This window comes from Cavia porcellus, unplaced genomic scaffold (genome assembly GCF_034190915.1).
Source record: "Cavia porcellus strain 051 isolate PalLab524CR breed Dunkin Hartley unplaced genomic scaffold, mCavPor4.1 scaffold_12, whole genome shotgun sequence".
In the NCBI taxonomy this organism is placed as follows: domain Eukaryota; kingdom Metazoa; phylum Chordata; class Mammalia; order Rodentia; family Caviidae; genus Cavia; species Cavia porcellus.
Genome location: NW_026947495.1, coordinates 56,580,907 through 56,592,605, shown reverse-complemented (window position 1 = coordinate 56,592,605; position 11,699 = coordinate 56,580,907). Strand labels below are relative to the sequence as shown.

Below are 11,699 nucleotides of genomic sequence, written 5' to 3'. Positions count from 1 at the left end.
TGACTCAGATCTGTGATACTGGTCTCAAAAGCATCATGTTCTTTCCCAACTTTCCTAATATTGCTTCAGAGTTTGAAAACTGATGTGACATAACAAAACAGAGACCCTATTTAGTTATTTTGTTTTTCTGTTAAAAAACAGTCCTTCAAATTTCTTGGGGGTAGAAGAGCACCAGGTCTTGAAGAGGTGAGCCTTGTGGTGTGCAGAAAGGGCTACCCTGTTTATCCGAGGTTTAGAATATATTTGACAGACATTAAAATCAACACCTGTTTTTGTCAAGCATCTGTACATAAAAGAATGTACTTTTTTTTTTTTTTAGCTAAGTATAAATTTCATCTCAAAGCCAGGAGACTGGTAGTGTTTTTATCCCGACTGCTCCATTATGCTCTAAGACATTATATAGATTTTATTAATGTTTTCTGGTAAGTTTCTGAGTTTCTTCTGAGTTATCTTTAAAAAAAAAAACCCTTTAAGGAGACTTTTGCATATAAAATTGTAGACAAAGACTATTTTTTCTTAGTTTTTATTATAGGGTTATTATTTTTTACTCATTTCTTCAGTAGTTTTCATCGAGAGAACCAGACAGGGTAATCGGCCAAATGACCAAGATGACCATTAGTTCACTGGCACGGATTTAGCTCAAGGCAAGAATGGCATCATCTTGGTCATCTCTAGGAGGGAACACAGGGCACATTGAATGTTAAATATGACATCTATAATTAGAAAGATCAATGGTTTTACCATAGCAATTTTAAGGATGAGGTAATGGGGGGGGAGGGTTGAAAAGCAGCAATTAATTAAAACTTTTCAGTGCAGTTTATTTATGCCTCAGTGAACTCTTTATGTTCTGTCAAGGAAACGCCTGGTGTCTGGCCTCTGTCCTAACCGGTTACCATCTCACGTGCAGGGCATGGAATCTGAAGTAAGCTGTCTAAAACCTCTCCATCCTGGCGCCAGCAGCGCTGGAGGTCGAGCCGAGAGCCTCGAGTCGGCCAGACAAGGGCGGTGCCACCGAGCCGCACCCCCAGCCCTCTCTTAGCCTAACTTCGTAGCCCCTAACCTCACCTCTTTGGGATCTAGGTGGTTTTAAACACACCAAGACATGTGAATAGCCAGGGATTTAAGGAATCAAATTTCACTTAAAAAAAAAAAAGGACGAGATTAGAATAGGCAAGGTAGGAAAGGGTTATTGGCAGGGAAAGCGCCGGAAAGTTACAAATCAGGTTATTTTTTAACTGGACGCGGTGCAGGTGTCTCGCTCCCTAACTTGTAAATGAACTTAAGGTTCCCCGCCCGGCCAGGGAGGCTCCCGCAGCCCAGGCCCGGCCGTTCAACGACCCCGCCCTCAGGTCCTCGGGGCGTCTCCCGGAGAGGACGACGGTCCGCCTGGGCATCGCGCGGGGACGACGGGTCGCTAGCGCACGCGGGCAGCCGGGTTCCCGCGGGGAGGCGCTCTGGCGGCGGGCGGGCGGGCGCGCGAGGCGCGGCGGTTCCCGCGGGGGCCCAGCGCGGCTGGGCGAGCTCAGCGGCCGCCGCCTCCTCCCCTCGCGGCTGTCCCCGCCTCCGCCGGCGCCGCCTCCTCCCTCCGCCCGCCTCGGCCTCCTCACTCCCTCCCCTCGCGGCTGGCTCCCGCGGAGGGCGGGCGGCCGGGGAGGGCGTGCGCCGGCCGCGAGGTGTCGGCGGCGAGGCGGGGAAGTTTCGAGTGGAGGTCGGCGGCGCGCGGCCCTGCGCTCTCCTCAGCGGCATCATGGCGGAGCCGAGCGTCTCGCCCGTGCACGTCCCGCTTCCCCAGCAGGCGGCCCCGGTGACAGCGGCGGCCCCGGTGACAGCAGCGCCGACCCCGGCCCCAGCCCCGGCCCCGGCCCCCGCGGCGCCGGCTGTGGGCTGGCCCATCTGCAGGGACGCGTACGAGCTGCAGGAGGTGATCGGTGAGCGCGGAGGCCGGGCGGGCGCGGGGCGCGGGATGCGGGGCTCGCGGGCGCGCACTCCGGCAGGGAGGCTCGGCTCCCGGCTTCGGGCCTACCGGCTTCCACAGTTTATTCTTTTTAAAAAACCTTAAATGTGTGTGTTCATTCCCTGCGCGCTGGCGCGGCAGGAGGCGGCGCGGCGGATGTGACTCGCACTGCAGACTAGCCGCATGCTGCAAACTTTTATCTCCGGATCGCCGGGGCGCGGCGCGGGGACCTGGCATCGCCGCCGCATCGCTCCCGCACCCCGCCCTCCCCGCGCCGGGGCCGCGGCAGGGGCCCGGGCCACGTGGATGGAGGCAGGCGGCGGGGTCGGGTCTCGGGGCGACGCCCTGGCTGCCGGCGTCCCGCGGGCTGCGTCCTGGGGGATCGTACGGGCGCGGTCGCGCCCCCGCCTCACGTCGCTGCCCTCTCTCCTCGCGGAAGTGGGCCGCACGGTAGCCGCGGAGGCCCAGCGCTTCCCGAGCCGAGAGGATGCTGTCCTCCCTTCTCGGCGGCGGCCGGCAGCGTGGCTCTGCCTCGGGGCCCGCGCCCTGGCCTCTCACTCCCGCCCTCGCCCCCGCCCCCGCCGGCCGGATGCTGCGCGCTGGTCCAGGGCCGACCTGCTCCAGTGAAACCCGAGGCTGTCCTCGATCTGCTGCCTGCCTCGGTGCCTTCCAGTCGGCGCACACGTATCACTTTATCTTGCATTTTTAAATACCTGGCAAAGTGAACCGGCAAGAAGAAGCTGGCATTACTTTTCCTTGAGCACGTGAAAGGGCAGGAGATTCCTGTCATCCCTTCACTTAGAACCTTCCCTACCGGATTGTCCAGTTAAGAGACCTGCCACTTAGGGAGTGAGCCCTCAGTTTCTGGAATGAGATGTTGCTGCGCTATAATTTCTTGATATTTAGTGACCAGGGATGAAAGGGGAATTGGGGGTATTTATCGTAATTTTTTTCCCATTCACAGTAAAAAAATGTTTTTCACACATTTTAAAAGAATAATTTAAGTGTTTAAATGAGTTTTTTTTATTTAAAGAAAAAAGAAAGGAAATAAAATTAAACACAAAGCAGTAAAAGGGTACAAATAATACAGAATTTCAAGGAAAAAAATGCAGTAAGATATCACTAGTTAATAGGTTACATATTGTCATCTTTGAAATAGTTGTCCAAATTATAAAATTAAAGCATGTAAAGTGAACATTCATACAATGAGATTGCAGACAGTGCTGATCAATGATCCAACAAAAGTTTAAATGAGTTTTTAATCACTGGTTACCTAAATGATACTGACTGAAATATACATATATAGGAGAAAATGGACATTTATGAAACAATAGCTTGGTGTAACTATTGGCATCTGTAGACAAAATTCTTTGAAAAGCTACGTCTTTCAAGACTTGGCTAAAGTCTTTAGAGAGATGAATCTTCATGTTACTGGCTGGCTTAAGTAACTTGAGAGGCTTCTCAAGCCTCATTGACAGCCCTGTTAACTTGGAAGGTAAGCCCCTTGGCTTTCAACCTGTGTGGCTTTTCTCATGTTCTTCAGTGATGGTACCCTAAATCTGCTGTTCTGGCCACATTTGCATAGACTCACTGAGCTCCATCTGTACCCCCCCCCCCCAGTTGCCTTTGTTGTAGTGAGTCGTAGCTTCCAAGGCCAGCCTGTCTTCTGAAAAGCCTGGTTCTTCCTGTGCTAAAGATTGTGGTTACGGCTAGTCTCCCCGCTTTTTTACATATCTCATGCATGTAGTTCCATAGTTTTTATTTGCTCAACAAGGCTTGCAGTGTTACTGTACCCCAAGAATTGGTGCTGGGTGGTAGCAATACAGAAATTAATAAACAGTGTTCCCTGACTTCAAGGTCTTCACAATATTAGGAGACAAAGGATTCTGTTGGACTGTGATGATTGAGTTCTGGGGGAGCCAGACAGTGACTGCTAGGAGAGATAAGGAAGTTGGATGTGCCTTAGATAGGGACATATCTGAGGTGGATTTTGAAGTTTGGGTAAGAGTTTGTAAGGTGCTTACTGATTTCTGTTGCTGTTTTTTCCAGCCCACGGTGAGGTCCTCCAGTGTCTTATTTATCCTCTGTCCCCAACATGTAGAGTCAGGGACAAAAGTTGATGAAGTGTCTACTAGAGTTTTCCATGGAATCCATGGGTTTAGGGACCAGAATTTACATGTAACCATTATGAGTTTATTTAGTTAATTAGTAGTATAAAAATGGAAGCTTTGTCTTTTGAAAACAACATTTTGAGTTAATCACTTTTGTAAACCAGTGAATAAAATTTTAGTTCAGGAGGATTAACTGCAGGATCTCTTTGTGTTTGCAGTACAGCGTTGTTAATTATGGTTGGCTAATTTGATGGAAAAAAATGTTATGGGAGGAGTTTGAGAACATAAACATCTGCCTATTATACTTCAGTCTTTTCTCTCATATTCATGCTGTGAGAGGGGATTTTCTACATTTTTAAATTCATGTCATATTTTCCAAACTAAAGGAGATGTCCTGGGTAGAAGTCCTGTTACTGAAAAATCAAATTGCTGGAATAGGGTTTTGCAAAGGCTTAATGTTTATAAGGAATTACAACCCCATTTCCATTTAGTGTTTAATGCTAGTTGAGTGATTAAGAGTGAACTTGTGGTTAAGCCCCTTTGCTTAAACAATACAATGCAAGAAGTTAGTAGTTTAAACACTGAACCAGTTTCAACAAGAATACCAGTTGACAGGATTTGCAGCTCTCTTGCCATAAGGCAGGTGTCATATGATAGGACTCTGGCAGTGTAAACTGCGACCAGCAGGAGGCTCGGAAGTGCCTGAGCAGAAAGCTAAGGGAAAGCCTGGTGCTTTAACTTTCCAGCTTGGTATGGGGCTCTGAGCACTTTTTCTTTTTTCCTTTCTGGGTGGAGGCTGGGCCGTGGCTTTAGGAGAGAAAAGGTTTACTAAAATCCAAATAGAGCAAGTGACTTCTGTTTCACAAAAACAAACACAGGATTTTCCAAGCCTAAAAATAGTTTTCTCTTTGTTGGGGTTGTTGTTGTTTGTGTTATAAAAAAGCAATTGAGAATTTGCAATGTTTTATAAGTAATCTAGAGATGACGAAAAGTTGGTTGAAGGGAGCCTTATACTTAGAGAAGGGTTAAAATGTGAAATTATTAAATTCTTGCACATCATAACCTTGAGTTAGTAGACTTCAGGTTTTGTTTCCTGTACATGCAACTGCTCTTGTGAGGCTTTTTATCTGTTTATATGCTTCAACTTGAGTAATCTTTGTTTCTTACCTCTCCTTTTAATGCATCCCAGATTCCTTCTTTAATAGTATAATGGTCACCGAAAGTGTAACATTTGAAATATTGTTTGTTTGTTGGTGACACATAGTGTTACCTTGACTTTTAAACAGACAATAAAAGGCGAATTATGAAAATGTTGGCTCAAGCATTCCCAGCGAATGGAACAACCTTGATGAGCTTTTCATTCAAGAAGTTCTAGTCTTTGCAGTATCTATTTCTGTAATTCTAGCAGTGCTGTTACCTTTGTTGATTTTCCTCTGAGAAGCACTAAATACGCTTCAAAATGTTTGACTTTCTTGGAACTTTTTCAGGACAAGCCTTTCTTTACATGGTCTTTTGCACTTGATTTCTCAGCATTGCTTCACGTCTGACCTGGGTGGTCATTTGGAAAGGTCTGAAAGTTGCAGTTAATTTGTCATCTTAGTCACCAAAAAGAGCTTGATTCCTAGAGTCCCAGCCCTGGTTGGACAGAAGTTCCTCTGAGTGCTTTGGTTATTCTCTCCTGAGAGGCTTTGCTGACCTGTACAGGTGATTTTCAGAGACATCCCCTCTACCAGGGCCCGGGGCCAGTTCCTGAAGGAACAGTAACCTTCCTTCCTAAAATGGGGTCTGCAGCCAGCTCTGGGTGCTCCCACTTCTCTCCATGCTCCCAGAGTTTCTGGGCAGTTCTGTAGTTGATGGATTGGAAGTGGTTTTGTACATGTCCAGGGGGACAACAGTGGTGACTCTGGATGCCCCCGAAAGTGCTGAGCGTGTGTACTGATCTCCTAGACCTTCATACTAGGCTGCTTTACTGCTACTGCTGGTCTTTTGACTTGGATTAGGGTTTTTTTCTTTTTAAAAAGAATAATAGAAGAGGCCTGAGATGCTTGACTAAGACAGGCCTTTGATTTGAATCATTTTACAGAAAGAGAGGAGGTTGGGTGGGAGGAAAGATAAATACTAAAGTGTATATGTAGAAATGTTTCTTTATATTAATTATGGTAAAATGCATATAAAATTACTCAAGGCCTTCAGCATGCTAGGTAAGCACTTTTTCACTGAGATATACCCCAGCTCCATTTTAACCGTTTTTCATGTTTGTAATTCAGTGGCATTTCTGTATTCACAAGAGAATTGCTCCTGTAGCAAGACCCTATCTCAAAATAAAATAATCAAAAGGGGCTGAACACGTAGTTTAGTGCTGTATTCAATCTTCAGTACTTAAAAAATAAAAAACTCCACTCCGTTGAATATTCTGCTCTAGCTCTTAAGTGGGAAAAAATCTCTGGGTAAAAGCAATTTATGGAAAAATGACTGTAATTCTTGCTTCATTGATGTACTTATTTTGTGACTAATAGTATACATTTTCCCCTGACTCTTCGGGTTTGTTGTGCTCTCCATTTTTGATGATGTTTGAAAATAAATTGTAGCACTGCTGGCTCTGGAGTCAGATGACCTGATCTGTTTCATGTTCTGCCATGGGGGTCACTGGCATTTGTGACCTTGAGCAAATTACTTAGATGTGTCTGTACTCAGTTCCCTCACTGGTAACATGAAGGTGATAAAAATAGGGTCCTGAGGATCAGAGAATACTGTTTGGCACAGTGCACACTCTCAATTAGTCTCAGACATAACTACTATAAACTCTCCATTTGCTAATCAGATGCAGGTTATCAGGAGAGAAAACAGCCCGTCTTTGGCAAGACTTTGAAGTGGCTTGAAGAGTTCCTGCTAGAAAGTAAGGGAGGGGGAGGCTGCCCACATCTCCTTCCGGTGGGTGACTTGCAAGGGGAGCCAGAGGCCCAGGTATGGCAGGCTTCACTTTGTACCTCCACAGCCCCACACTGCTGCTACTTGTGCTGTTGTTTGGAGGAAGCTGGAGAGACCTGTAGAGCTCCTGGCGATTTGGACAGCTCAGGGTTTTAGCTGCCAAATGGCCCTCTGACAAGTGGTGAGAGCATCCTGCGGGAAGGTTGCTGAGGAGGAACAGCCCATTAGGGAAGGGCTCTGAGAGCAACCTGCTAAGACTGCACTTTTCTTCCACCTCTGAGTTTGCCCTGGAGGTTGCCATGCTGGCAGGAAATGCTGCTGACTAGAAGAAATATTCACTGTTCATCCCAGTGAGTGAGAGGACAGGGACCTTTATTTTCAGTTAAAGTCATCTCCATTGCCCCCTTCTTCTGTCCTTTTCTCATTTTAGATGTGTTCTCAAGTTTCTTTATCCCTTTTCTTTTGTGTGTGAGCATGTATTGCTAAGGCCAGAACCCAGGGCCCTGCTCATGCTAGAGACACTGAGTTGAACCCTGAGAATGGGCCGCATTTGTAGGCCTGGTTAAAAACTTTTGAGACAGGATCTCACCAGGTTGCTTGGGTTGATTTTGAACTTCCTGTCCTCCTGCTTTAGCCTTCACAAAACCCTCTTCCTTTTTCTTCTACTTATTATCTCTTTCCTTGCATTCACAGCTAAGCCTCTTGAAGAATCTGTGACTCTCATTCACTGCAATCTGGCTTCTGCTTTCCCCCTAAAAAATACAAGTTACTCTAAACTCACTACAACCATTGGACCAGTCTAGTGGGCCATGCAGTCCTCAGTCTTGCCTCTGGGGGCTTGGCACCATCTTTCATTTCTCCGGAATGGCTATAGCTTGGGCTGCCTTGCTCTGTCTTCTGTCCTTTGTACTTCTTTTGGATCCCTGTGTGCCACAGCTCCATGGTCCACGTGTGCTGATGATCTCCCTGACTTGGAACTGGTATCTGGATGAACTTTTAAATGTCTTTGTTTAGATGCTTCCCAGAACTTCATTCTCAGGGTTCAGTCAGTGTCTAACTCTGTTCCTTATGTGTTTTCCATCTTGAAAAACGCTGCACTATGAAATATGTTGGGCATCCTGCTCTTTCTTTTCCTTACCAGTCTTCCTTATCTAGTTGACCATCAAGTCCTAAATGTTCTTCATCCTTAGCATCTTCCCTGATCAGTCTCAGATGCTCCATTTTGACCACCACTGGTGTTGTGGTTTATTTGGATATCGTTCAAGGCCTCAGGTGCTAAAAGGCAAGGCCTCAGGTGCTGTTACTTTTGAAAGGTAATAGGATTTAAGGGGGCTATAGCTGACTTGCTGTTAGGATGTGGGGCTGGTCTGTAGAAGCAGTCATTGTGGGTGTGACCCAGAGGTGTATCTCCCTTCCCAGCTCCATTTTCGTTCTCTCTCCCTTCTCTGCCATCATGCCATGAATAGCTTCTCCTTTGTCATATTCGGTGCCATGCTGTCCTCCTGCTTTGGAGCCAGTTGACTATGCACTGAAACAGCCAAAAGTAAACTTTCCCTCCTTTAAGTTGTGGATGTTGGGTACTATGTCTCAGCAGTCAGAAAGTGACTAACCTCACTGGTTTAGTTCAACCCCTCATCAGAAACATAAAAATTTTTGATGGTACTGGTGACTGAACTCAGGATCTTCCTTCTAAACTACATCCCTAGTCCTTTATTTACTTGTTTATTTACTTTTAAATTTTTGATACAGTATCTTGCTAAGTTACTCAGTTGCTCAGGCTGGGCAAAAACTTGCATTTCTCCTGCCTCAGCCTCCTAGAGTGCTGAGATTATAGTTATGCACCACTAAACCTGGTGCCCCCCACCCTTTTGCTGATTTTGAGATAGGGTCTCCATATGCAGTTTAGGCTGGTCTTGAGCTCACTTTATACTCAGGCTAGTCTCAGACTCACAATGATCCTCCTGTCTCAGCCTCCTGAGTGCTGGGATTACAGGCATGTGCCACCATACTTGGCTTCTTTGTGTGTTCTTACAGGATTGTTGTAATAATTTCCTAATCCCCATTCTTTCTGTCCATTCTTATTTCAGCTGTAGTTTGCATTGCTACCACTAAAGTGGTATTTCAATAATGCAGTTTTTGTTTTATTTTTTTATTGCATTGTTTTCAGGCCTAAACTCTTTCAGTAGCCTGTCATCCTCAAGACTTATTTTAAGCACAGTGTTTAAAGCTTCTTGGGAATGATCTCTGACCTCCCTTTCTAGCCACAGCTTGTCATTTCCAGCCTCAGGATGGACTCTCCAGTCAGGGGGATTCTGTCCCCATTGCTGAAAAGCTTCCCTCCCTGGCTTCTGCAAGGAAGTTTCCTTCTGCTTGGAACACGATCCTGCTGTCCTGTCATTCATCTGTGGAACAGAGAGCTTTGTGTCTCCTTTTAAGGTGTGTACTCTATTGAAGTACAGTGTGCTTGTTGGAAGTGTACATACGCAGATGTGTAATCCCGGCATGTGTGCGTTCATTGGCTATAGCCATGCCACCAGCACTCTGATCGGGACTTGCTTCTAAGACCCCAAGTAAGTGATTTCTGTACACAGAAACCATCTCTGTCTCCAGAACCATCTCCACGTTCTCTGGCAATGTTGGCAGTTAGGCAGATCAGCACTGACATGCCTGCTATGGCCCTGGACAAACTCTATGTCCTTCTTGAGGACAGAGTTTCTCCTCTGCATACCCAACACCTCATATTAAGCTTTTGGTAAATGTTTTCTGGATGAAGGGCTGAGTTCTGAAGCCAAATACTCCCTTCCTTTTTTGGAGAAGGAACATGGTCTGATATCTAAAAGTTTGCCTCCCTGGATCCTAAGGATTTGATCTTGCTTGTGGTTAATGACAGCACTTACTCTGTTGTGTTTGGGCCAATCAGCTTAAAGGACTCTGTAGAAATTAGCTCATTAATCCTGAAGATCAAGAGTAAGCACTTTGAGTGCTTTTACCTGCCTGTGTTTGGAGTGGACAGAGGCCTGGCTGACTTGAGTCATACTGGACATTGCCTCTGCTGGTTGCAGAGGGACCCTGAGCTGCCTGTCAGAATTCAGGCATCCTTTGACGTAGATATTGCAGGGCAAGATCAGGAGCCCAGTACTCCTCAAAAGCTACAGCTGTCCTTTCTTGGGTATATATCACTGATCTCTGTCTTACTGCTTGTATGTTTATGTAATTGTCATCTTTATAAAGTTAGAGACTTAAATGCTAGCAACTTGTTATTTGCAAAGGGCAGGCAATCTGGACATGGATAGAACTATAGAGAATCCTTCCTGTGGTTGACAAGCACCTCTTTCTTACAGAAGGAAGAAGTTCTAAAACAAAATTGTTACCTATACTTCTGAGGTTACTAAAACAAAGAACAAAAAAAAAACCAAGTTCCCTATAGCTAACTCTTAAAGCTCAGTGGCCCTCCTACTGTGGAGAAATCAAGGCTGTTGGAGATCAGGGGCTCCATGTGAAGCACAGGAACAGAACTGCAGAACAGGACGTCTTTGTGATGGCTGGAGTTGTATTTTTATAAATCACAAAAGGCCAACCCTGGCATGGCAACAACTGCCTGTAATCCTAGATTGTACATTCTAGACCCAACTGGACTACCTTGTTAGACCCTGTCTCAAAAGTAAGAGAAAAACACTTGTGAATGTGGATCAGTGCAAAGGCCCTGGGTTCAGTCTGCACTGCTATATATATATATATGGGGCTGGGATTTAGCTCCATGTCACAAGTGCCTGCTTGGCAAGTGCGAGGTCATGAGTTTGATTCCTCAAATTCTTTGGGCTCCTTTATATACATATATAGATATATACACATTTTTTATATATATATATATACACACACACATACATATATATATATATATATATATATATATATATATATGTTCAATTGTTGGGTTCAATCCCTAGTGTGTGTATAAAATAATGTATAATAATGTATCTTTTTCAAAATAGTTTTCTTTCCTGCTTAAGTAGAATTCTCCATGTCATCATGGGAGGTTTTATTACCCCCACTTTGCTTAAATTATGCCAGATAACTTCTGGGTGGATGAAATGATTCAAATATTTCTTTTCCCAAATCTGCTATTCTTTTATCGAATTTTTGATTCTAGGGAAGAACTCAGTACATTAATTAAAAGACATTTTAGGGGCTGGGGGTACAGCTCAGCAGAACAAGTACCTGCCTGTTAAGTGAAAGGTCCTGAGTTTGATTCCTGATACAAAAAAAATACAAAGACATTTCAGGCTTGGCTTAACTGGAAAGCAAAATAAAAGTAGTATTTTAGAGAATGACTTGGCAGTGCTTTATTTCTAGAATTGGTTTAGGTACACTCTTTGGAATCTAGTGTGAGTAAATGCTGATGTATTTCAAGTTCCTTTGTACTTGCCAAACAATTATATGAGAATAAACCCTAGCTTAGCTTTAAAAAATGCCCTGGACATTGAGAAAGTAGTTGAATTGACCTTTAAACTGATTGTATACTTTGATATACAGGAAAACACCATTTAAAGAGACCTCAACATTTATTTTTGTTTATGATTTTATTTCAGACTTCTTCCAGGTTAAGTGGTATTTAGTATATCAGTAATTCTCAGAAGTCTGGAAATAGAGGTACTGTTGTAGTTCCTTTTTTATGTGAAACTATAAAATTTGGTGACATTTATGGG

At 44.9% G+C, this 11,699-nt stretch overlaps 1 protein-coding gene across 2 annotated transcripts in view; it reads left to right on the top strand.

The window, feature by feature from the left end:
- Positions 1-1,503: 1,503 nt before the first annotated feature.
- Stk39 (serine/threonine kinase 39) overlaps positions 1,504-11,699 on the top strand; it is a 273,681-nt gene continuing 263,485 nt past the window's right edge. Inside the window, exon 1 of one of the 2 annotated variants that reach the window (XM_063259208.1) lies at positions 1,504-1,928. In XM_063259208.1, the coding sequence (XP_063115278.1) occupies positions 1,748-1,928 (181 nt within the window). In that variant the 5' untranslated portion in view covers positions 1,504-1,747. The remainder of the gene's footprint in view (positions 1,929-11,699) is intronic. The other variant, XM_063259207.1, reaches the window with a different exon arrangement.